At 40.8% G+C, this 27885-nt stretch overlaps 2 protein-coding genes across 3 annotated transcripts in view; one reads left to right on the forward strand and one right to left on the reverse strand.

The window, feature by feature from the left end:
- Positions 1 to 27885, reverse strand: part of PDGFD (platelet derived growth factor D) — a 224786-nt gene that overhangs the window by 93522 nt on the left and 103379 nt on the right. The gene's annotated exons all lie outside the window — the stretch shown is intronic.
- On the forward strand, positions 26606 to 27775 carry DDI1 (DNA damage inducible 1 homolog 1). The gene has a single exon (XM_036324421.1). It carries the CDS (start codon positions 26606 to 26608, stop codon positions 27773 to 27775), a length of 1170 nt encoding a protein of 389 aa, XP_036180314.1.

Here is a 27885-nt window from a genome sequence, read left to right on the forward strand (position 1 = left end):
TTGGATATGGAAGTGTCACTTAAAATGCCTTTATAAAGGTTGCACTAAAATAAAAAAGTATGAAAAAATAGATTGATAATGCAAACGTAATAAAAAGTAGATAAAAGCTATCTCATCTATATTCTCTTGTAAAGAAATAACCACCTGCTTTATAGGACCAAAGCTGAGGTAATGAATACAAGTAAATAAAGCTGAATTTTTATTTGTCTTTGAGGTTCAAAATACATTTTTTTTTTCCCATCTAAGACAATAAAATTAAAAGCAGCGGGAATTACCATATATCTCAGAATAGGTCAAATAATTGTCAACACTGTAAGATATGAATGCAAATAATCCGTGCATTGAGATGGTGCTAAATATTGACCTATCAAAAGTTGGTAATTTTCAAGAGAATTGTTTAACTCTAATAATATGTAACTCATGTAAGCTAAAAAGGACATGATAATTATAGAAAATGCAGATGAATTCCTAGTATTCTTCAGTATTCTTTAAAATTCAGAGCCCTTAAAAGTACTAAACTAAGCAAATCAAGATCACACACTCACTTGTCACAAAAAAGGTCATATTACTTTGAAGTTGTGTGCCAATACTGGAGGAAGAAGTAATTTTGAAGACTTTTTGAAGTCAATTAAAAAAGGCTTGACCCCATCTGGCATGGCTCAGTGGCTGAGCGGCGACCTATGAACCAGGAGGTCATGGTTTGATTCTCAGTCAGGACATACGCCCAGGTTGCGGGCTCCATCCCTATTGTGGGCATGCAAGAGGCAGCCAATCAATGATTCTCTCTCATCATTGGTGTTTCTATCTCTTTCTCCCTCTCCCTTTCTTTATGAAGTCTATGAATATATGAACTTGGACTTTCACTGGAACAATAAAATAAAAATTATGATACTTTTTTGGATAAATTTATACTATTATCATTTTATTAAAAAAGCATTTTGTGTCTTTTCAATGTGGACTCCCTCCCCCACAAAAGCCATTGCTAAATCAATGTTGGGTTTTACAAGTCTCTTCAATATTGTTACCTTGTCTGGTGAGCCTCCTCTACGGATTCTTCCCTTGTACTAAGAATAGGCATGGAGTGGTATTAGTCAGGAGAGGTTAGATTATGCTAGCCCAAATCTCAGTGGTTTTAATGCCACATGTTCATGTTGGATCGGTGAGGCTCTGCTTCATGTTTTCTCACTCTGGGACCTAAACTAAGGAGGCATCATCCTGGAAATATTAACAGTCAAGGCAGGGGAGAACCAGGAGATTAATAATTGCCCATTGGCGTTTTAAGTACTTATGTTTACATTTCACCAGCCAAAGCTAATCACATGGCCAGACCCGACTGTTAGCAAGATGGGTGCCTGGAAGAAAAGGAGAACTGGAAACTGATGAACAGTTCTTGCAACTGCTGCATCCTCACCTGCTTCCCACACGCTGAAGACTGGTTCTTTTGTTTTCTAATTGGCAGCATGATCTATGCAGACCAAATGTAACATCTCATTATTTTACTATAAATCATGGCAATGGTGCTGGGAGAGATGGTCAGGAGAGAAATGGATAGGGGCAGAGGATTCATGAATGAAAACTTGATTGGCTATGGAGGAAGAAAAGCAGTGCTAAGGTGCCAGAAAAATATATTGAGGAAGTAATCTTGATCGTTTTTTAGAACTTGCTGTCTTGCTGGAGATGGCAAATAGTTTACCGGGTAGGTACACGCAAATGGCGAAGGCTGCCTGCAGCACTGCGTGAAAGGGATTCTGAGCCCAGGCCTATGTTAAGTGGGGAAAATGGAAATGATTAACAATGTCTGGCATAGGCCCAGCAGCAGAGACAGCAGTATGTTTTTGCCATTCCTTGTTTATATCCCTCATTTAAATACCGAGTCATATTCTGCGTCTCTTTGTTGCTCTACACTTAACTTTCCTTTTGCCTGTTACAAGATTATGCATGTCTAGATAGCATTCTTGTTCACAGGGGTACCTAATAAATACTTGCTGAATGAATATTTGCTTGGAAATAATAAAGAAAAAATGGGTGGTTTACATGTCTAGCAGCAAAGGAATCTCTGGGTAAATTAAATGTATGTAGAACATCTTTTGCATATTCTTCAGAATACATGCAAATGTTAAGTTAAAAGAATGATTTTCACAAAAGCTAATATTTACTAAGTATGTTCAGGTTTTACAATAAGTGCTGAATGTTTATTAGCCTATTTGAAGTGCAAAGGAAAATTACACGTTAGTCCTCATTAGTCCACTTATTCAGAAGCAGGGAGTCACTTGCTTATGTGTAACAGAGACAAATTTTATTTTAGTCTTTATTTATTGACATCATGACTTATCTTAATCACATCACCGACTCTAACTTCAAGTGTAGACAATCAGACAAGCAGATCAAGAGGGAAGAACTGAACAAATGAGGTTAATATTCACTGGATTCTATTGTTCTCCTCATCTCAATACTTTTGGTGCTGGTCACCACACACAGACAAGCTTGTCTATGGTCCTGGCATTGTGCACATTCCCTCGCATCTAGCAGATGCGAATTTAAGTGTTTGCTGCAGGAGTAAATAAGTGAACAAATAAAGGAACTATAGGAGTTGATACATGATAACTGCAGATGAAATTTTTTTCCATCTCAAGATTAGCCTGCTTACCCTCTATAACCATAAGTTTAAAGCAAAAATTTAACAGCACATAATAACATCTGTGATAGGGAAAACTAAGTTAAATGACTAAGACATGGTCATATGTTTGAAATATATGTACATGATAGAGTCAGACTGTCAAATTAGTAACTTCTAATACATATTATCCTTTAGAGATTTAAAAATGCTTGCAATATACCCTTGAAATACATGTCAATATAAGTCAAGCTTAATACCTTGTTGAATCACTGTAATCTAAAATCATTTTATTTCAGATTCAATAGAAAAAAGATCTGGCCTTTAATACAGGATCATTCATATTATCATTTAATAAATAATGAGAATGACATAATTGTGTGTGCATAAATTGCTAAAAGGAATCTATTTGTACCCATAGGCAAATTCAGAGGCTACTATGGTTTATGCTAGCAAATTGGAAGGCTACATGGAAAAAATGACTAATGATATACCAGCATCTGTCTGGCTCCCCTGGGAACCCATATACAGCAGTGGGCAAAAGTAAGTTTACAGCTATAATACAAATAAATAATACCAGAATAAACTCTGTTTTGAGTACTCACTACTGTAAACCTACTTTTGCACACCTCTGTATTAATAATAAACAGATAATCTCTAATATGACTAGCAGAAAAGAAATGTGAAGATATTTTCTGGGACAGGCCCCAGAGTAGCCCATCACTCTAAGCATTTACTGAGAGGTACAGCGGCCTGATGGGAATCAGGAACTAAATTTAGAGAGAATAGGTTCATGTTTCATCCTTAGCATGATGTCACCAGGCAGACCGACTGGGCAAGTTCTGGGTTCTTCTGTTATTCTTGTTCTTGCAAAGGAAAAATATAACTTTCTATTTCCATCATCTTAAGGCTTCTAGAATATTTCCAGGGGATTTGTTGCTCAGAACTGTTATTTTCTGATATTTTTATCTTATTCATAAACTCTGAGTAATTGTTTTTAAACCTGGCTGATTTTTTTTTCTGGAACACCCTCAACAAAATTCTAACTTTTAAATTGAGCCAGAGGTCCTAATCTTCTGTGAGACTGTTCCAGATGCTATGCTACCGGAAGCCTGGGACTGAAACAGGGCTCTATTTTCTTCTTAGATTAACAGCCTACAGCTTAACAAAGAAATGCCGATTTACTTTATTCTCAAGGGATCTCAGGTGAGAACAAAGCTACATTTTCAAGTTAATCTTAGAAAAGCTCCCACTGCAGAAGCACAAAGAACTACAAGTCATGAAAAACTTTTCGTACTTCAAAATAAAAAAGTACAGACATCTTTGACTTAGCATATGGAATAGAAAAAAACATTTGAAAGCACCTGTTCCCATCGAAAATACCTATTTAACATTTTCCTTGAAGAAAATAGTACATATAAAAGCATGATTTTCTAACTAGTGTATGTGCTTACATTAGACTAGAGATATAAACAGAATAAAATAGGGCTTTGGGAAGTGTGAAAACTGCATAAATTACAAAGTACCAGGGGACTAGTATGCATTATACTCCTCAGAATGGCATGTTTCACCAAATTATGATTCTGTGTGAGGGTTTTGCATGGCTGTCCCATTTAGCTATTCACACATTTTCCATTTCTATTTTCACTCTGGCTAAAGACCCATTCCTGTTATGCATGTAAACAGCTCACAGGGAAACTGGATGGAACACCAGCAGGTTTTTACTGTCTATTTCATATCTATGCTACAGAGTCCGAAACTTCAATGTCAATGCATTCTCTCTTTATTTATCAATTTTGGGAGCATAGTAAGTTCTCAAGAATTAGTTGCTGAATGAATCCGCCTGAAATTCTGCAAAGGAGAGGCCTTTTACTTTATTTGCATAGCACCATATGTTCAATCATCCACTGAGCTCATAGGCTAATTCAGACTGCAGGTAACAGATGATCAAACTAAAAATGACTTAAAGAACACGTGTCACCTCACATAGGAAGTCTGCAGGTAGAACTTACTCAGGGGTGATAAACTCAAGGCTTTGCGATGTAGCCATGGCTTCCAGCTTTCTATTCGGCTGTCCTGGGTGTGTGGACAGTTCTGTTCACGATGGGACAGATGGCTCCAGCAGCTCCAGCTGGTTCGTCCGCACAGGGTTGGGTTCAGAGGCCAAGAAAGGGCCTTTCCCCACATGCATCTCTTTATAGGAAATCAGAAACCTTCCTGGAACCCCCATGCCCTCCCCAAGAGGGGTTTCCCTCCATCTCACTGGACAGAATCTGGAAACACCCTCAGGCATGTGCCAGTCTCCAGAGGGGAACAGAACTGCCGTGACTGGCTCACATAGTGCTTTTCCTGGGTGAAGGGCGTGAAGATTGCCTGAGCCTCCTCTGAGGCCCATGTCTACCCATCAGGGCTCTGTGCATGAAAAAGAGGAGGAAAGCAGCCAGCGTGGCCACCGATGGCACAGATTTAACAACTGCTGTGCTTGTGTTTTTATCACGTTTTAAAAGTCTACACGAACTATATATTAAACCAATATTTCCTGTATGCAAGCTACTTCAGTAGGGACAGAGCAGCACCATTACCGACCTTGAAAATGAAAAAGTGAATATGACCTAGCTCTTGCTCTGAAAAGGGTGTTTATAATAATATGTTTGGTGTGAAGGGAGGTTGGTAGAAAATCTGCCCTTCCACACTTGGCATGTAGCACCACTTGAGAAATATTGGTCGTAGTAAAGTGAATTTTGTGAAGAAATCTCTGACATTTTCAACCTTCAGAAATCTCTGTCTCCTCAGCACTATTTGTTAGTATTCTGTGGGCGTTTTTCCTGTCTATTTTATTAACCAGGACATAGACGTGAATACCAAAGTTATCAGATAGGAAGATTGGACGTCTATCCGTTGGAGGCTGAGTGTCACCCGCTTTAGTCAAGCTTCACTCCTCATCTCCTTCTTTCTCCAGTTCAAGCGTCCAGTCTGGCACTCAACATAGTCTTCACCACTATCCTGTCCACCCTCACCCACCTCTGTTACGAAAACAATAGTCCATCCGATGAGTGACCTTCATAAACCCCAAGTGCTAGAACATGAAAGTAATCGGTAAACGGTAACTGAAATGTGGAAGTCCTGACCTTTTCCCTCATCTGGGAGAGTCTTTGTGGGTGTCTGACACATGTCTTACAAAGACTTACTCAGCTGGCACTGTACCTCTTTATCTTCTTCCTTATACCAAGATGCTAACTTTTCTAAATGTGTCATTGCATTTATACCTCTAGAGAGATTTGAAAACTAATAGAGTGACTTGCTGTTCTCATTGGTAAGCAATTATGGGACAGAGGTAATCTATATTAAAATAATTAACAGTGTACCTTATTATGATAGAGTAAGTGGGCTGTGGGGAAGAGAAATAACATTTCTCGGGTCACATTGTAACAGAAAACATGTGCTATGTTATTGACTTTGCCTGAGTCACTCATATTCTTTTATTGTCTTCCACTTCCCAGTCTGGAAGCTTCTAAAAAACAAGACCATCATTCACTCTTGTATATGACCTAATGGGAGACAATAGGAGGCATTCAATAACTAATTGTTGAGTGAATGAAATTCAGAATATTCTGTGAGCAAGATACTTATGTGCATTTATACAGGAGGAATTAATCAATCAGCCCATTTGTTGAATATGCAGGTTCACTGGAAGTTTTGAAGCCAAAATTCACAAACCCTGTAGACTGCTTCTGTACACTATGATGTCTTTTGGGAATTCTGCCCAACTCATGTGATAGCTTCTTCTCTGTGAATAGTAATCCAAAGTATTGTTCTCAGGTGACACCATTCCTCAGGGATGAACCACAGCCACTAATGTTTCTGCCTCATCATTGGGGCCTTGGCCCTTGCACATTTTGTCTGCCATGTATGCCCTTTTCTGTTTGCCTTTCATGCCTCAATGAATGAATTCATCCTTGAGTCCCAAAGGCATGACACAGTGCCTGGCACAAGATGAGGCCCAGGAATATCTGAGAAATAAATTATCTGAGGCTGATAACATTTTAAAAGCCTCTTTCTTATAGTAAAATTCTACCACATTATGGATTGGACCCAACTAACCGTAACTATTAATACATGTATTCAGTATTTATTAGTTCATACAAGGCACAATGGTAGATGTTGCAGGGCACAAATACAAAAACATAATCCTAAAAAATATTATACAGAGAGGGAAAATCACATGCATTTAATCCTGAGCGCCATCTCTGAAAAAAAATGACGTTTCCAGAGTAATGCATTGAGAAGATTTATTTTTAGAAGTTAAATTTATTGGGTTGACAATGGTTAATAAAACCACACAGCTTTCAAGTGTACAACTCTATAAAACATCATCTGCGTACCGCATTGTATGTTCATCACCCAAAGTCAAGACTCTTTCTGTCCCCATTTATTCCCCCTTTGCCCACTTCTACATCCCCCTACCTCCTTTTCCCTCTGGCTATCACCATACTGTTGTCCATGTCTGTCTTTCTGTGTATGTATGTATGTATGTATGTATCTAATCATCTCTCATCTACCTATTCTTAATCTCTTCAACTTTTTTCACCCAGCTCCCAACCCCCTTCCTCTCTGACACTATCCTATGTGTCTAAGGTTGCAGATATGCTCTGAGGGAAAGAATATCATGTATAATTATTAATATTTACCTCGAGAATGAAAGGTGGGTAAGTGGTCATGCACACGTTATATTTGCCACTCCTATTATAAAAGGCTTACTATGAATAACTTTTTTTCCTTAAAAAAAGCTATGTTTAAATGGAGTGTTCTGTACTACTTTCTAGCTTTGTTTCTCTGGGAAACAATACCTCCCACTCTTGGTGGCAGTTTGTTCCTCTGCTAAATTGTGATAACATTAACTTCTCTGTGGAACTGATATGAGGACAAAGGAAATGTGAAAATTCTTTACAAAATCTAAAGTGGAAATGAGAGAAATGTCATTTAGTTAAGCAGACACCCAGAAAAATAATACAAAGAAGTAAACAAGAAATGAATTCTAGGCAGCAAATGTTTTAAGAGTTCAGAGGGTGGCGAGGTAGTTTCTTAGCACAATTTATCGTTTCAGAAAGTAGAAGTAACGTGTAATAAAAAAGGTAGAGATGGAGACATATACTTAATATTTTAAATTTGGCTTTCCTTGACACTATTTCTAGAAATGTTATATTCTGGAGCTATTTCATTAATTTTTTTCTAATAAGTTTGAGGTGACTGGGACTGTCAACATAATACACTGAAATTATCTATATACTAGGGGCCCAGTGCAAGAATTTGTGCATCTTGAAAGAAACTGTGGGCCACGAGGCTGCAGTGGGCACAGGGGAGGGTCCCGGCCCATCCTTCGTGCCCCTGCCTGGCCCCTCCTGCTGTGACCCCCAGTCCCCTGACTGCCGGCAGCCCCCATCCCGCCATCTCTCCCATGCACTGATGGCACTGGCCCCACTCTCACCTGCTGCTGGCACCAACCCCAATTGCTCCGTGCAGCTCACACCCACTGATGGCTCCAAGCAATCGGGGCCAGCACTGGGTGCCAGCAGCAGGTGCGAGCACTGGGCGGGACTGTGGCACATAGGAGCAAAGAATTTTCATTAACCACCAGAGGCTTGCCCCAATGGCAGCAACTGGAGCCCCGCCTTGGTCTGGTGACCCTGCACACCTGCTCCACCATCCCACCACGGCCAATGCCTGCCATGTTATGGGTACACCCCCTGGTGGTCAGCACACGTCATAGCGACCAGTTGTTCGGTTGTTCTACTGTTCGGTCTATTTGCATATTAGGGTTTTACATATCAAGGCGAGCCCCCGACCCTGGCTCGGGCCAGGGGACCTTAGACTGTGCCCCCACCTAGCGGTGCTTGACGGGGGGCGTCAGGCTGCGCCCCCCACCCTGGTGCTGGGTTGGGGGACCTCAGGCCACGTCCCCTGCCCAGTGGAGCTTGATGGGGGACCATAAGGTGTGACCCTTGCCCCAGGTCCCGCGTCAAGCCCTGCTGGGTTGGGGGTGTAGCCTCAGGGGGGACCTCAGGCCATGCCCTTTGCCCCAGGCTGGGGGACCTCAAGCTGTGCCCCATGCTCCAGTGCTGGGCTTTGGGGACCTGAGGGTGCTCCGGGGGACCTGAGGTTGTGCCCCCCACCCTGCATGTGCTGGGGACCTGAGGCTACACCCCCAACCCAGCAGGGCTTGACGCGGGACCTGAGGCTGCGCCCCCTGCCCAGTGCCAGGCCAGGGGACTTGAGGCTGCGGCCCCACCTTGCGGGGCTTGATGGGGGTGGGGCCGGCCGGCCAGGACTGGATCTCGCCCAGTAATGGTGGGGCCAGCAGGGTCTGGGTCTCATGTGATTTTGAGGTGCACAAGGGTGGGCGGGGACTTGACTCTGGGTCCTGTGGTGTGCCCCCGACTCTGACAGGAGGAAGATTTTCAAATACATTTTACTAATTTCTTTCATCTCTGACACTTCTATTATAGAGAAAGGGCAAATAGCAATAATAAAATATTTCCTCTAATTAATTCCTTTTTAATGAGCATGAATTTTGTGCACTAGGCCACTAGCATAGATTTAAAAGGCTAAGTAACCAACCATCTGTCTGTCCGACAGTCTGACCGACTGGCCAGCTGGTATATATGACGTGCACTGGCAATTTAAAAATAAACATTGACTCACACATATGTGATATTTGTCCCGTCTGACACTGGCCCCCCATTTAAATTAATTCAAAGACAGTTTCCCGTGATGCCAGCATTTGCAATGACTATTAATAAATCTCAAGGACAAACTCTAGACAGAGTAGGAATATTCCTACCTGAACCCATTTTTGGACATGGTCAGTTACGTGTTGCTTTCTCTCGAGTTCAAAGAGTGTGTGACATTAAAGTTAAAGTTGTAAATACTTCATCACAAGGGAAATTAGTCAAGCACTCTGAAAGAATTTTTGCTCTTTTTTTTTCCTATTTTTATAATTTTTTTCTTTATTGATTAAGGTATTACATATGTGTCCTTATCTCCCCATTGTCCCACCACTCCTCCTCCTCCCCCCGCTCCCCGACTCATGCCCTCACCCCCCTGGTGTCTGTGCTACTCTTAACCTGGTATACAGGGAGGTATTAGAATAAGTTTAATCAATTTATAAGTCATTGTTGTTGTTGTTGTTTTTAATATATATTTATTGATTTCAGAGAGGAAGGGAGAGGGAAAGAGAGAGAGAAACATCAATGATGAGAGAGAATCGTTGATTGGCTGCCTCCTGCATGCTCCCCACTGGGGATCAAACCCACAACCTAGGCATGTGCCCTTGACTGGAATCAAACCTGGGACCCTTCAGTCCACAGGATGATGCTCTATCCACTGAGACAAACCAGCTAGGGCAGTCATTGTTTTTATCAATGTTGTTTTTATATCAGTTTTTGTTGTTTTTATATCATGTTTTTGTTGTTTTTATATTATGTCTTTGTTGTTGTTATATCATGTTATTATTTATTTATTAATCAATTTATATATTATGTTCATATACATTTTACTAATTTTCTTTCATCTCTGACACTTCTATTGTAGGGAAAGGGCAAATAGCAATATTAAAATATTTCTTCTAATTAATTATTTTCAATATGCATGAATCCATGCACCAGGCCACTAGTAAAACCATAATATCTGATCTGACTTTATTGATTTAATCTCCCAAAGATATTAAAAATAATTTATTGATAGCTACTAAATGAAAATAAAAATGAAAAAATGTTTCAATCTAACAGATCTGTGACCACTGGATCGGAGCAGAGGAGCAAGTGTGCTGCAGGAGACATGCACGGGGAACTTGAAAGAGGGGTTCCAGGAGGGGGAGGGGCTCCAGGCTGCAGCCAGCTCATGAGAGCAACAAGGTTGGCTCATGAATAGTGATGGGGCAGCCCTGAGCAGGCTGCAGGGCAATACTCCAAAAACAAGGTGGATAAGTATTAATAAATGCAATAATTATTTTATTAGATCACAGCTATGTTTTGATAGGTACCTTGTATACATTAGGGACACAATAAAAGTTTCTAGAATATGTTGAAAAAGGCAATGGAAAACATATTTTTCTATTTAGGTCTAGGGAAATGGCTATATTTTAAGAGTATTGGGCTTAGAATACAGTCATACTTCATAGTCCATTTTTCTCATGCCCAAACATAAATGCCAAGTTTCATATATGTTCTAATATTATATTACTAGAGGTCCGGTGCACAAAAATTCATGCACTGGTGGGGGGGGGGGTTCCCTCAGCCTGGCTTGCCCCCTCTCACAGTCTGGGAGCCCTCAGGGGATTTCCTACTGATGGCTTAGGGAGGCAACTGGGCCGATCAGGGGAAGGTGCCACCACCATCACCCCACTGCTGCTGCCACAGCCGGCCGCTGCTGCTGCCTGCCCTCGGGCCTCGCAGCTGCCCTGCCCTCGGTCCGCTGCGGCTTTGTCCAGAAGGATGCCTGGAAGATGTCCAGTCTATCCGGTATAATTAGCATATTACCCTTTTATTAGTATAGATTCCCTGCATGAGTCTGTAATACTAATGGAATCATTTCAAACAGATGGGAACACTAATGCCAATTTAATCAAGGTATCAAATTCATTATATTTTAATATAATTTCTGGGAGAGAAATTTTCCATTTAGTGTAACAAAGAACAAAAACAGAATGTGATGCACAAATACCATAAATTTGTCAATGAAAGAAGAATGTTTTAAACTGGGATATGAGAGACTTTAACCATTTCCTAAAGAGGAGGAATTTTAAGCTAATATTAGAATACATGCATGCTGACATATATAAAGCTACACTCTTCAGTTTGCTGTCTTAAAATAATTATGCTAAAGTAAAAACTGAGTTCTTGATCTACAGTATGGACTCAACTGATTTCATACTACTCTTGTATTTTCCTTTCAGGTTCTAACTTAATGGATACCATCAGGATAATGTTCAAGATTGATATTTGGACTTAAGAGCATAGAGCAAGAGCTGCATTAATTTATGCAGCTTTGGTAAGTAGGCTGGACCAATAAGACTGCTTATAGAATAACTAGAGGCCTGTTGCACAAAGAGATTCATGCAATAGGCCTTCCCTTCCCTTGGCTGCTGGCACCAGTTTTCCTCTGGCACCGGGGACCCAGACCTTCGATCTGGCTTGGGTCTGGCCAGAGCCCTGCCCAGACCCCCCCAGCCGTCAGGCTTCCCTGCTCCACTGATCCCGGGGCCGTGAGGCCTCACAGCTCCACTTGGCACCGGGGCCGTGAGGCCTCCCGGCTCTGCTGATCCCGGGGGTGTGAGGCCTTGTGGCTCTGCTGATCCCGGGGCCATGAGGCCTCCCTGCTCGGCTGGCTTTGGGTAGGTTTGGCTTCGCTCCGCCACTTGGAGTCTAGTATGCAAATTAACCGCCATCTTTGTTGGCTGTTAATTTGCATATCGCCCTGATTAGCCAATGGGAAGTGTAGCGAAGGTACAGTCAATTGCCCTTTTTGTCTTTTATTTGATAGGATGTTTGCCTGATTATTATTCAGAGTGTGATAGTATAGCAATATGCACTTTGAGTAGCACTAATAAAGAACAGCTTTTACTCCTCCAATTTCTTAGGCCAATTTCCAAAATAATTGGTGCCAAACACACTATGAGGAAGAAAAAATCCAACCTCAAACTTCACAGAAATAAAAGTGAGACAATATTTTATCTTGGTTTATGGTTTTAAAATGGCCAAAATGTAGTGTATATATCTGAACCTTAACAAATATTTAGTTAAGGTATGTTCACACACACTAAACTTACAGGCCATTTTTATAGATGTAAAAGTTTCCTGGATTTGAATAATAACTATATAAAATGCAAAACTATTTTTATTTGCTCAAAGGTTTATTGGTTTGTACTTCCAGTTAGTAGAAAATGAAAACTATGGAACAATGATTGCCCAAAGGAACAAAACAGATACATAAACCTTTGATTTATTAACCATATAAAACAGGCAGCAGCTCACTTAATAAAGAAGCTACAGCCATACTGGGGGGCTCCCCAGGGTAAAATGTTCCACTTTGTATAGCTTTGTATGTAATTAAAAATCTATCTCAACTATGACCTTGAATATATTCTGGAATAAGTTATAATTAAATAACCAGAATCTCTAGTCAATAACAGCTGCAAGATAAGCAACAGAAAATGTCTTCTAAGTGGTGGTGTATTTATATCTTTCTAAACTATAAACTTTTTTGCCCCAATGCATTTCAAATAGAGTGTCAGCCATCCTGGCTTTTCAGGGAGCTTTTGATCTCAAATGATTCAGTCATTCTTTTGAAATTAATAAGGCAAAGCTACTTCCATCTCACACAATTCACCAAAAGCATACTTATATAATCATTCTAGGAATGCACCTAACTATTTGGCAGCATTTAAGAAGTGTTGATTTTGAGTACAAGGAATAAAATATGGCATTGACTATTATGTTATCAATAGTTCAGATAAAAAACGTTTTTCATAAAAAGACATGCTATTGTAAATTTCATAATTTTGTATTTTCCTGTCAAGTTCTAACTTAATGGACACCATGAGGATAATGTTCAAAATAGAAATTTCTTAGTAAATTTCATAATTTCTCCTAATGTCTAATCTTAATATCATGTAAAGACAATCCACTGTTAAGAAATGTCACATATCTTATGAAAAATATTAAGTAGCCAGAGAATAAAGATTAAGTAAATACAATCTCAATAAACATTAAGTAAACAGCATTTCTCTTCCAACAATTAACTAATATTATAGCTGCTATAAACTTTCAAATGGACGTTCATAGATTGGCAAAATGCCTATTACAACCTACATATTTACTGCAGACATTTTCCTAGAAATGATTTACCTCTTACACCTAAAAGTCAAATTTAGGGTGAAATAACCACAATCTGTGTCTCTAACATTAGCCATGTTTTAATATATGAACACTGGTGTTCCAGTGCACAAATTCGTGTATATTGATGGAAATTAATTAGAAGGTGGCCAGCAGTGCAGGACTGGGTGAGAGCCAATCTTCTGCAGTCCCTCCCTGGCGTCTGCAGAGAGGGCAGGGTCCCTTCGGCAGGTGGGTCTCTCAGCCTGGCCTGCGGGGATCAGGCCGAAACTGGCTCTCCAGCACCCCCCGAGGGGTCCCAGAGTGCTAGAGGGCACTCTGCAATGTTGCTGTTGTACAGGATGTAGAATGCAAACCAGATTTGGGGCCCATAGTGCCCCAGCAACAATATAACCCATGGCCGAAGGTGGAATTGTTCGGCCCCATGAGGACTGGGCTCCCTCCTCTCTGGTTTCAGGGTGCATCACTTGAGAACCACAGCTGCCAAGTCACTACAGCTTGGCAGCTCCAGCATTGAGCATCTGCCCCCTGGTGGTCAGTACGCATCATAGCAACTTGTAAGATGGTGGGAGGGACACTTAGCATATTAGCCTTTTATATATATATCAATTGCTAACCTAAGAAAAAAGGTGTATAAACTTGGGACACTTTGACTCGTGTTAATATGATGTCAAGCACTATTACAACACCGTTGCTTTCGACAGCCTCTTATAAACGTAACCATAGGTGTCATAGTACAGCATTAACTAAGACACTGAGAGAAAAACCACAGGAGTGAAGGGGTGCTTTCTGTTGGGACCCCCAGGAACAAAAATGTCTCAAAAGGTACATCCGTTGACATTTAGTGTCAATGTGGTTTCATCTTGGACTAAAAGTTTTGATAAAAAAATAGGTAAATCAAAAGGATTACACTCTCCAAGTATAAGCTTAAGAATACATTTGAACATGATGATATGGTGGGAAAAAAAAGAAATTAAGCAACACTTACTCATTATTTATCATGCTGCTAGTCTGCCCACATTTCACATGTAAAACAAATTGGTCAGAGAATATGACTTTTCTTAAAAGAATCACCATAAATTGACTGAACTGCATACAAATAACTGAGACCTAAGTCACTGTCTCTGTAATGTTTGCTAATAATCTGAAAACAATGACAGAGACTCATAAGGCTGCTGTCAAAAGTGTGCATACAAATGACCTATTTGCACACATAAGTGTCAAGGCTGTATAAGCTCTACTGAAGAAGTGATCCCAGGAAGTCACGGGCAGAATATAGAATACAGCCTTAACCAAGTATCACAACATGATCAACATTTGAAAATAAGCCCTGAATCAATGTCAGGTGGATTTCTCAGGAGTCCACAGGATGTCAACATGAGAGCCTTTGAAATGTAAAGAAATTTATGCGCAGAACTCAAAGTGTCAAAACAGGGAACTGAACGTCAATATACCCTAAGTCCATGCCCTTAATATTCATGTCAACCTGTCCGCCTGATACATTTTATTATAGATTGCAAATACCAATTATAGAAAAGCAGGAGATTTACTGACAGAGCACTTCTGAATGTGAGTCAGCTAATGCAGAGCAACAACTGAGCACACTGGTACAGGACATGTAGAATTAATAAAAGTCACTTTGATCCCTGACCCAGGCACCAAGATTTTGGCCAGATGGTTTGAGGTGTAAATCCATTGTATTTATATTTTTGTAAAATCTACATAAATAGTTTGGGACTCTAGAAGCAATATTTTGGAAACATACACAGGCACACACCACAATAGATAAATATATAACCCCCACAATTTATGTATGATTTGTTTCTGCTCAGACGCTAACACTGAGACAAGGATGTATGTGCAGGTAGCCTTTCTTTGGGAGGCTATTCCTGGAAGCACAAGTGAGAAGGTGGATAAACTGAAACAGGACAGGAAGAAACTCGAAGGAACACATTATTGCAATGAGCAACTTCAGTTCAACCCCTCTGAGGAATCACATGAAACATACTTAAGAACTTCCCCCCCCAGAAAGACAGAGAAGTTGGTGGTATTTATCCCCTGAATTCCCCGTGTCACTGTTGAGAGTTGTTCCTGGGGACATCACAGCCCCAGCACTCCTAAGTGGAGGAGGTCTAAGCAGGCTTCCAGGAGGTAGAGAAACCAAAACACATCAGCACTGAGATGGGCAGCTGTCAGCATTTCCAGGAACACAAACCTGGGCTCCAGGGGAATGAGTCAGGGCATCAACAGTATCTGCTTCAAAACTACCAGCATCACAGAAACTCAGCTTTCTGGATTCCGCAGTAGGCTCTTTCTAAAGAACTGATAGAGTATCCCGGCCACTGGAAAGCGAAGCTAGAGAGTATCTGAACCTGCTTTCTTATTTCCCCTTTTCTCTTGGACCCGCCCTCTTCATCTGCCTGTCAGGTCCCACATGGAGTCTCTACAGAGGCTGAAGATGTCCTGTGCATTTCTGCCCGAGAGGTCAGTACACTGTGTGGGAGCCTAGGGCAGGGGGAGCTGTGTTCCTGCTGTTCCTGCCTTTACTGCTTTTGTGCAGACGCTGTGGTTGTGGTTATCACACTGTCTTCTCCTGACCTCCACCCAGCTGACACTGTGTGAGGAGAGGCTGGCGTCAGCCAAGCATGTGCCATTACACGTGCGGTTTTCTGCAATGTTTCTGAGGGCCATGCTGTGTTTAGACTCTTGCCCTATTTTAATCCCAATCTATGTAAGGAAGCCGGCCTTGTGGCCATACATTCAAAGCATCAGAGATTTTCTAATAGTCTCAAAAGTGATGTTCTGGCACCTCAAGATCCATTGGTGAGGGCAGGGAAAAAATAGTAGAAATTCTATTTGTATTTATTTTAAATGATGAGTTTAAAACATCTATCCTTTTCATATTTTATAATGTTATACAGTACTATGTATAGTTTGTAAAATACACACATATTAAGAGTGAGATCAAAGTTGGCTTTTTTTTTTTTAAACTAATAAGGTGCACCATCAAGATCTCTTAAAGTCCTTCTCTAAAAGATTGCATCTATTGTCCCCTGGCCACGTGGATCAATGACCTCTGGCAAAATAGCAGATGTTCAAAGGGACTTTTAGATGGCTGCTATTGGATGTGCTGAGAAGTCCCCTCCATTGGCGAACCTCAGGGCCTCATGGTTACACTGTCCAGTCCAAATGACTCTGGGCATCTACTCTGAGTGTTTCATTTCCTCAGCCCTGTAGTTTGCTTTCAGGGTTTGGTTAATAAACAAAAAGGCCTTTGAAGAAAGAGTCCCGTAAAATGAAGCACTCTCATTGTTCCATCTAAGACATAATTGTCTACAGGGGTGATTCTAAATAATAATTTATGGGAAAGACGATATTTATAGCGTTGGTGTCAAACTCAACAGTATGGTTGAACACAATATAAGCAATACTATTTATTTTTTTGTTAATCCTGACTTAAGGATATTTCTAGAGAGAGTAAAAGGAAGGGTCAAGAGATAGAGAAAGAGAACCATCAATGTGTCTCTCATATCAGTTGGTTGCCTCCCGCACTCAAGCCTGCAACCAAGGTACATGCCCTTGACCAGAATTGAACCTGGGACCCTTCAGTCCACAGGCTGACACTCTACCCATTGAGCCAAACCAGTTAGGGCAGAAATACTATTTTGATTTACTATGCAACACTTTTTCAGTTTTAATTATGGTGAATAGGTTTACTTTTCACTATGTTCTCTTTGCTCAACAATGCTATACCTACCTACTGAGCAGGGACCTTGTTGTCTACTTTCTTTAGTCAACAAAAACACCTTGCAGGCTGTTACAGTTAAAAATGACATGAGCCCTGGCCAGGTAGCTCCATTGGTTAGAGCATCGTCCCAAGGTTGTGGGTTTGATCCCCAGTCAAGGAACATACAAGCAATAACAACTTCAAGTAGGAGATGTAATTTGTGTTTGCTGGGATGAATATTTAGCAACTTTATCTGGTGGCTAGCCTCAGGTGTCCACCTTCCCTTTTATAGCCCTAAGTAAGATCAATAAGAAGCAACCAATGAACTCATAAATAAATGGAACAAAAAATTGATGTTTCTCTCTCTGTCTCTCTCTAAAATCAACACATTTAAAAAATGACATGAATAAACTGTTGACATAATGCACTATTAAGGGATTCCAGTTTTGAAGGATACTTCCTGATTTTGAAACAGATTTGATGATCAAGTTTGGCTACTGTTCTGGGCAACCCAGAATACAAGCTTGAAGGGAGTAGGAACAGCTCAAAAGTACAACAGCACCCAATTAAAATTAATAAGGGATTAAAATTAATCTACATATTTCCTTCAGAATTTATAATTTCTTTCCTCTCTTCTTACTTCCCCAGGTTGTTAATTATTGCTTGCATTTATATGAGGAAAAAAATAATTTACTTCTATACAGTGCTTTTCCATTTATAAGAAAAAAATAAATTACCCATCAACACTAAAACCCCATGGAAAAGAGATTGCTGTCACCCCCATTTTAAGTAAAAGATAATGAGACTAAACAAAATTAATTCTTTGTCCAAGGACATTTAGATAATAAATAACAAAGTCAGGGAAGTAAAACCCTACTTTCATGACTTCAAAGATACAGCAGGCTTTCTATTTTACTGATCTTTATATAGTATCCAGTTCTTGTGTGTGTGTGTGTGTGTGTGTGTGTGTGTGTGTGTGTGTGTGTGTGACTTTATCCAAAACTGCAGATATAGAATATTGTTGTTTCACATAAGGATAGAGTAGCATATCTTGATTAAATGTATGATATTAGTTTTTGAAGATGTCTGTATTTTGTTGACATTCTTTTTTTTCGGGCACAGAGGCAGCTTGAGTGAATAGTTTCAAGGAACAGAACACACAGTCTTCTTTGTAAGAAGTGATGTCATTCATTTCGAGTCTGTTTTATTAAAAGCACAGCATAATTTTTTTTCTCGAATTGAGGTATATTTCTATCTAGGATGTTCCTAAGTATTTTAGATGAAAAATTCAACACCATAAAGGATTGATCTTACTTATGGCTATAAAAGGGAAGGTGGACACCTGAGACTAACCACTAGATAAAGTTGCTAAATATTCATCCCAGCAAACACAAATTACATCTCCTACTTGAAGTTGTTACTGTTTGTTTACATTTTTTTCCAAGTTGGCTTGCTGCAAATTCCAGAGCTGATGATCCTGTTTGCTTTAAACTTTTCTATAAAGAAATAGCCTGAGAGCTCAGTTTTAATATCAGAAACCATGACTGGAGTGGGGCTCACCTTCTTGATGTCAATCCAATGCCAGTAGATTTTCATGTTGCATAAGCAGTAATTTACAAGTTACCCTTAGAACATTTGGTCTAATGTCTCTTAGTCACAGGCACAAAGAGCCCACCTCAACTCTATGTTCTAGTAAGAACACAAACAAAATAAAACCAAGCCTTTGTTTAAAATTAAGTGTTTTAAGTTGTTTTTTTAAAAGAAAAATAAGGAAATACAAAAAGACTCAAAAACAGTTTTGTTAGCATTGCCCAAGTATTTCTGTTCCATTTCATTACAGTTTGTAAAGAAAAAGGATAAATGATACATCAGAAGGTGGGTCTCTGATTTTGAGAGACATAGTGTATGTTTACCCTGAATAGTTCTTGTCCTCTGGAGGCCTCCAAAGAGGGACTACTTACGTTCTGTGAATAAGCGCACTGAAATAATTGACCAATATGTGAGTGCGTAGGGACATAGAAGCAGTTAAGCACGTTTTATGAGATGAGTAAAATAGAATAGATACAGTGTAATGGAAATAATAATGGAACAGTGACAGGCACAGGAGACAATAACACTCATGTCTCTCAGAACAGAGAGACAGCCCACTGAGACAATAACGCTCCCAAACCATTCCAATGATACAAAGGAAAATGCTCTGGGCCTAACGTCAATTTGATGGTCTATAAAAAATTCTCATTGCATCTAGGCTGCTAAATTTAATGTTTCTGAAAAAAGAAAGTAAAAGATGAATTGATTTCTCTCTTTCTCTTTTTTTTAAATGAAGCTTTTGTTTATCAGGCTTTGTTTTTCATTTTCATGGCTGGAACACAATTACATTTTATAGACAGATGGCTTTTAGCCATGCTAATTATCATCATGATCAATTAACTCAGCTGCTGTTTAGAATGGGGAAAGCTATATAAACAACATTCTGGAAAATTTATCTTTTATAGGACAGTTGTAGAAACATCACCTATCATGCATATAATTCAGGAAATATCCAATTGACCACACTGTTGTGACAAAATGGGCTTTTTGTAAAAAAATTGAGATTGTTTTACTATATCTTTGCCCTGTCAGGAAACTGAAATGCATGCCTGTTGCAAAGACAGTTAACCCCAGTGTCACCGTAAGGAAAGTGACTTGCCATGTACCTCGCTTTGGGGGTGGCAGGGCCAGTGGCTGGAGGCATCGGACCCTTCCTGTTTGGGTAGACGGCATGCTACCACTCTGTGCCCTTCAGTTAGCAGCCTCATGTGTCAGAGGTGAATGTGTGGGTAATATGAAAACTAGTCACCTTCCTAATGTTCTGCTTTATACCATAGATATGTGTGAAGCTCCATCAGCACCTTCTTCAAAATTAAAATGAGATCTACAAATTTTACACATTTATATGAACAGCTCCACAAGGAGTTTCTGACATTCCTGATGCAGCCCCCTCTTGCTTTCTATCTCCACAGGCTGGAGGGTACCATAGGCTAAGACGAACGGGCAGTGTATGCCCAAGTCTTGAGGAATCGTTAGTAAGTCTAAAGCAGATGCAGGTGTACTGAGAAAAAGGCCCACACAGAGTTCAATCCAGGACTGACTCTCAACTCAACTAGTCAGGCTCTGTGCCAGAAAGAAACATGAGCATCCATTCTGCTGGCGTCTGTGTGGGTGCCTGTGTGAATGTTGGGGTTGCAAAGATTACTTTTTAGGAAGGCTACTCTACTATTCCTTCCCTACACCAATCCTACCACCCTACAGCATCCATTTGGTCATAGCACCTACAAGACAGAAATAAACAGTGAAATGCATGTTTGTGTGAGGAGAAGGGAAGTGAGGGAGTGGTATGATAGCTCAAGGAAAGGATTATTTCTCCAAACCCAGGTAAGTAAAATTTTACTATGGTTTGATCAAATCATTCTTCCAGGCACAACTCAATGAGCATTGTACATAGTCCTACCCACTCCCTGCACTCCCCACCCAAACAAACAACCACTTTCTCTTCTACATAAGCACAGTATTTTATTCACATATCTACCATGTAAATCAATTTCATATTAATTTCTATTATGTAAAATAATCCAAAGGGCATGAGCCTGATCTCTCCTAGTAGATAGCTTGTCCTTTGAAGGAGGAAAGTGACTCCTATTCATCCTTCTGCCCTTAAAGCCCCTAGTCCACTGACTTGCTCATAGAAAGTGGTCATGAAATATTTACTGTGAGGAATTATTAACATGTTTCTGAGCTCATAGCCAAAGAGCAGAAAAGTAACAATGTATATAAGTCTGTAACTTTCCAAATATATATACTAGGACTTCTGGGCCATTAATAAAACCAAAGCAAGACACTTCCAGAGAATGGTGTTGCCCTCCACTGAATTCCCACCAGGAATGACTATACTGGAAGGACAAACAGCATCAAAGCATGGAAACCACACACAAAAGTAGACCTAAATAGAAAATAAATACAAACTGGTTTCAGACCTTAGCAGCATCCTCCTGGCAGCGGAGAGAAAGGACTCATGAAAACCTAGGATCTGATTGCCGCTTTTTCATTGCCACTCTTACCCACTGTGTAGGGCTACTGTCATTTTGCCAGTCATTCAAGCATTTCTGGTTATACATCATGATGAATTCCCTCTGTTAGGGACTTTGGAGTTTCAAGGTTGAATAAGATAAGGTATTTAACATTAAAAATAACCAATGTTGCAAACATCTCCTGCAAATACTTTTAATGAAGATATAATCTGTAAAATAAAAGTATAAAAAGATGCAATAAAGCTGCTGACTTTCAAAGCTCTAGTTTATATTTTTAGTCCTAATGCACAGGATTATTCTTGGAGATTACTGAAGTATGCTGCTTTAAAATGTTGGCAGCTTTCCTAAGCTGCCCTGAAAATCTCAAGTGACGATTTAACTGTCTTAATAAGTCTTGATTATACTTTATTTTAAAAATAATACCTGTTGCATAAGACAGAAATCCAAACACAGAGAGCTAATATACTTGCTTAACAGGTTTTAATTATTGTATATGCTACATAAAGACATTTATGCAGCTACTCTGTTTTTTTTTAAGAAAGGCATTTATTTTGCTCTGTAAAGCAAGCAATGGTGCTTTAAACATCAAGTGATGGTACTTTAAATGTCAGTAGAACCATCAATTATCTGGATTTTTTGCTGTATTAAGTTTTTATAAAGAGAAAAATTATAAAAGGTATTATTGTGGATTTATTCCAAAAATAACTTTGGAGTTATTTACTTGGCCAGTATGAAATCAGTGTCATCTTTTCTATTTTCTGTGTATTTAGGCTATACAATGAGAATTGATTTTCTAAGTGATAGCCCCAAGAACTTGCAGGAGTTTTACTTATCAAAGAAAGATTCAATTATGTTGTTATATTGTAGTTATCAAGGAAGAAAGTCAGGGAGCATATTTCACAAAAGGCTCCTCAAGAAAAGTTGCAATAACCTTCAGTTACCTAGATTAACACGTCTAGATAATTCTGACTGCCCATTTCTCAGTGGTCCATGCAATATGGATTTATGGTATAAGAACATTTTACTTTTAGCAGTTTCTATATACCAGTATATTCCCAATGACCCTCCAATTGTTACATAATCAGAACAGGTTTTTAATTAGAATTTTGTTGAAGGAGAATTATATACAGGGTAGGGCAAAAGCAGATTTTCAGTTGTGAATACATGAAATAAAATTTATTCTTGTATTATTATTTATTAACTATTGTATTATTTTCCATGCAATCAACTATAAACCTACTTTTGCCGAACCCTGTATATAATAGTAGAATCACCAATAGTGCTGAGTGAAATGAAAGATTCAAACAATATATAAATAGAAGTATTAAACATCCCAGGAGGCTGTGTTTACCTTTTCAGATTCCAGGCTGTTTTGCAATAGAGGTTAAAAGCCTGGATGGGTGGCTGAGCTAGAGCATCCAAAGGATCTTTGCCAATCCTGACATTGTGTGGTCTATAGAGTGATGACAGTTAATGGGCCAAACCTTGAGGCACTTGGATTTCTTTGATGTGTTCTCAATAAAGGGTAAATTGGTAAAAAACACAAGTATAAAATGCCAACAAAATTAAAGAATTACAGCAAGATACACACACACACACACACACACACACACACACACACACATATATATATGTGTGTATATATATATCTACCTATAGATATAGATTAGATATAGATATAGATATAGATATAGATATAGATATCTTAGCTTCTTTGGATGTGAACCCTGCATTTTTGCTTTTACTTAGCTAAAAAAAAAATTCTTTAAAAATAATTTCATCCAAAGGGAACCCTCATGTACTGTTGGTGGGAATTCAGATTGGTGCAACCACTGTGGAAAACAGCATGGTATTTACAATGGAACTGCCTTATGACCCAGCGATTTTATTTCTGTATATATATCCAAAGAAACCCAAAACACTAACACGAAAGAATAGATGCACCCGTATGTTCATTGCAGCATTATTTATAGTAGCCAAGCTTTGGAAGCAACCCAAATGTCCACCAATAGACAAGTGGATAAAAAAGTGATGGTACCTATATGCAATGGAATATTGCTTGGCCATAAAAAAGAACAAAATGTACTATTTATGACAGCATGGTTTATGCTAAGTGAAATAAGTCAGTCAGGGAAAATAAAATACCATATGATTTCACCTTTTTATGGAATGTAAAGGACAATATAAATTAACGAACAAAATAGAAACAGATTCATAGATGCAGAGTACAGATTGATGGTTGCCAGAATAGACGGGGTTAGGGGACTAGGTGAAATAGGTAGTTTGAGTACTACAGACTAGTATGTATAAACTAGTCATGGGGATGTAGAGTACAGCATGGGAATATAGGTAGCAATACTGTAATGACTATACAATATGGTGCCAGTTGGGAACTGGAAATATTGTGAGAAACACTTTGTCAAGTATATGATTGTGTAATCATGATGCTATACATCTGAATCTAATACAAAACAATATTAAATATAAACTGTAATTGAAAACATTTTTAAAACATAAAAATAATGATTTCATCCACGTAAAAAAACCCACCTAGCATTATCTGCCTAGTTTATTAAGATTTAAAAACAAACGAACTGTCCAATGCTGGTTGTTGGGGAAAAAAGGCCCGCGGAATGTACGCCTCCCTGGCGTCTCATCTGTTCTGCAGCAGAGTAATTTGCACGTGGCCTGTCCCACATGATAGTTTTTCCCCAAACTCAGCAGAAACCATGGTTGACCTCTGATGAACTAATTAGGATGGTAAGAACTACAGAAGAAATTTATTCACTTAATATTTGGGGGGGTTAAAAGGCCATCCATTTCCATAGATAATGGAAAATGGATCTAAATAATTCATAACTTTCTATAGAGAAAATGCAATCCTAGATTTCCCCCCTAAAACTTTGTCAAGTCCTCCATCTCATGAAGGGCTGCCCTTCCAGTTAGAGACTCTCAGGCCTCCCCGCCGCAGCCTTTGTCTCTCCACCCTGGCCCACTCCCACCTGGGAACTTCCTGTCACCCCCGCAAGCCTGAGTCTGAAGGAAGTCTTCCCTGACCAAGAATCCTCCCCACCTTCTTCATTTCTTCTCCAGCTATAATTGTTTTCTCCACGGTGTGCCAGCTTCTGTGGTAGTGTTTTTTACCACCCCCCCAATTTGTATGTGTGCTTGTGCACGTATCCTCTTTCAGACTGTGAATCCCGTTAAGAACAGCCTAATTCATGATGGATTGCTTTACTGTCATCATTACAACTTAGTTCTAATCATCAGTCTGCTAATCACTGCCTGGGGGATTTATGTAACTAGGTTCATCTCATAGATGCTGGATGAGATGATATTAAGGGATATAAAGACGATACAATTCTGTGATTATTATAGAAGAAAAATAGCCTAAAATTAACATTACTCAAGTGTGCATTCCTAAAACTTAGCACATGCTTCATATAGAGTGGGTATTCAGTCAACATTTCCAATATAACTGAATAAGAATATGAAAATAGTATGATCATTCGAGCAATGAGTGAGATATAGTTTTCATGAGAAGCCAAACACATGACAAACAGGTTCCACAAAAATAAAATTACTTAAGCGGATGCAAAATCCTCCTCTAAGCCAGGGTGCAGGACTTCTGACAAAACTTGAAATAAGGGGTTTGGGAGACCAGGCAGAAGATACCATCTTTTGGTTCTGAAATAGATATACCTGGGAAGACTGAGCCCAGGAAGCTTGAGCTCTTTACGGCAAAATACTTTGTGAAATATAGAGGAAAAAACAAACAAAAACAGTAAAAACAACAACAAAAAACAGCACACAAGGATTTTTACCCAGCCACCATTTGTCCCCAAGTACATCTGTATCCTTACTCCGCCAGCCTGTACTCTGGGGTGCGTAGGCATTGGGGGTGCCGGGCCCTAGCATCAGGAGCTAGGCATATCTGGCCCTCCAGTATGGCATTCTGATGCACTTTACACAGAACTGATGTCAAATTGGGCTCCTCAAAGTTTCATCTCACTCATCCATCCCAGGAAATGAATGGCCTATTTCCAGCCAGTCTCCCACTCTAGAGACCCTCTCCGCTATCCACACACACTCTCCTTTTACACCCCCCACATCCAGTGGGCAAACACACCCGGCTCATCCTACTCAAGAAACACATTTATTCCTCACAGTGTCGGAGTTCGTCTTCCTTATATTTTCATGTTCTAGTAAGAGCTTCCTCTTTGGGCCTCTAGTTGTCCCCGCTGCCACCATGTCCTCTATATGTTGCAAAAATACTGGTCCTTAAATCAATTAAATAAAAAGTCACAAATACCTGCTTCTAATCTTTTCCATTTCTATTTCCTGTCTCTTTATTTTCTTTTTATTCCCTCCTTTTTTATATTTTTAAGGGGAGAATCTTGCTTATTGATAATATTTAAATTCCTTGGATTCATATGTGACCATGAATCGGCTTGAATAATTTTTTTCCAGCTTCATATAGTCTGCCATTCAAAATCATATATATATATATTTGGGGTTAAAGGGTCATCCATTCGCTTCTTAGTTAAATATTCTACTTTTCACAAGAATAGGCCTTGTCATGAATTTTTACTTTTGTTCATGCAATTCTTTTTGCCTGGAGCGACTCTCACCATTTTTCACATGGCAAATGTTCATCCTTCAATAGCCTTGAACATCTATCTCCTCTTTGGAGACACATCTCTGTTCTGCTCATTAGTAAGCTGCATGTGTCTTTGTAAGGGTACTCCCCCCATTATGGTTCTCCATTTACCATCAGTCCCTACCTAGAATGTGAGACTCTCCAGGGCAGACACGGAGCCTGACCCAGCTCTTCTACCAAGCACACAGCATGAGTCTTGCCATTAGGAAACCAGGACTCACTGTTCGGGGGTTACATAAAAGTATGAAGAATACAATTCTCAGATGAACACAGTGATTATTAGTATGTTGTTCAGGCAAAGTTGAAAAAGTCTTGGGTTAAACAGGCTTTGAAGGGCGAGCCTTGGAACCTAGTTGACCTGAGTAACTTGGTTTCCATGTGAACAGACGTTCTTAGTTCCAAACAGCACAGGTTCAAATGAAGGTTGGAACACAGCGCCTACCTCCGGGTTCCACGGGGCCAGGCAGCCGGCACTCAGGCTGGCAGGCAGCCCCCGGCTGGTGAGTGGCTGGGCCTCTCGGACAGGCGACTGGCCCTCCGCGAAGGCACCGGGTCCCAGGAGCAGCTGAGCCAGCGGGGAGACCAGCTGCCGCCAGCCCGCCAGTGAACCGATGCCCCCTGCCCACATGGCCCTCCTGGGCGCATGCCATGCTGGTCACCGTGTACTGTGTGCGCAGGGACCTCTCCGAGGTGACCTTCTCCCTCCAGGTCAGCCCTGACTTTGACCTCCACAATTTCCGTGCCCTCTGCGCGCTGGAGTCCGGCATCCCCGCCGAGGAGACGCAGATCATCTACATGGAGCGGCTCCTCGCCGACGACCACTGCTCCCTGGGCTCCTACGGCCTCCGAGAGGGCGACATGGTGGTTTTACTCCAGAAGGACAGCGTGGGGCCCCGGACTGGGAGACGGACATCAAGCTGGCCCGGGGTGGATTTCGCTGGGACAGCCATGCCCGGGACATCCAGCGCCCGGCAGCAGCAGCAGCTCGGAGGCTTGGCCTCCGGCGAGATGCCATCCGCCCACGGCGTGGAGAGCCCCGCCCTGATCCGCAGCCTGCTGCTCTCCAACCCCCACGACCTGTCGCTGCTGAAGGAACGCAACCCCCCGCTGGCGGAGGCCCTGCTCAGCGGAAACCTGGAGACCTTTGCTCAGGTCCTGACGGAGCAGCGCCAGGAGAGGGCGCGGCGGGAGCAGGAGAAGCTTCGCCTTTACTCCGCTGACCCGTTTGATCTGGAAGCTCAGGTCCGAATCGAAGAAGAAATCCGGCAGCGGAACATCGAGGAGAACATGAACATCGCCATGGAAGAGGCGCCCGAGAGCTTCGGGCAGGTGGCCATGCTCTACATCAACTGCAGGGTGAACGGCCACCCCATGAAGGCGTTCGTGGACTCGGGCGCGCAGATGACCATCATGAGCCAAGCCTGCGCCGAGCGGTGCAACATCATCCGGTTGGTGGACCGGCGCTGGGCGGGCATCGCCAAGGGGGTGGGCACGCAGAGGATCATCGGCCGCGTCCACCTCGCGCAGATCCAAATCGAGGGGGACTTCTTGCAATGCTCTTTCGCTATCCTCGAGGAGCAGCCCATGGACATGCTCCTGGGCCTGGATATGCTCAGGAGACATCAGTGCTCCATCGATCTGAAGAGAAACGTGCTGGTGATCGGCACCACGGGCACCCAGACCCCCTTTCTCCCTGAGGGAGAGTTACCCCCGTGTGCCAAGCTGGTGAGTGGTCATGGGCAAGACGAGTCTACAGACAAGGAAGTAGCGAATGCGATTAAACATCCGGTCAAGGGACCCGGACGAAAAAAGCATTGACACAGTTCAGAAATCAGCCAGCAACGGGAGGGAATCTCAGGTTCCCGGGAATTATGAGACATGGGCTCCTCGGCAATGTGATCATTAAAAACATCAGAAACGACTAACGC

This window comes from Myotis myotis, unplaced genomic scaffold (genome assembly GCF_014108235.1).
Source record: "Myotis myotis isolate mMyoMyo1 unplaced genomic scaffold, mMyoMyo1.p scaffold_m19_p_10, whole genome shotgun sequence".
In the NCBI taxonomy this organism is placed as follows: domain Eukaryota; kingdom Metazoa; phylum Chordata; class Mammalia; order Chiroptera; family Vespertilionidae; genus Myotis; species Myotis myotis.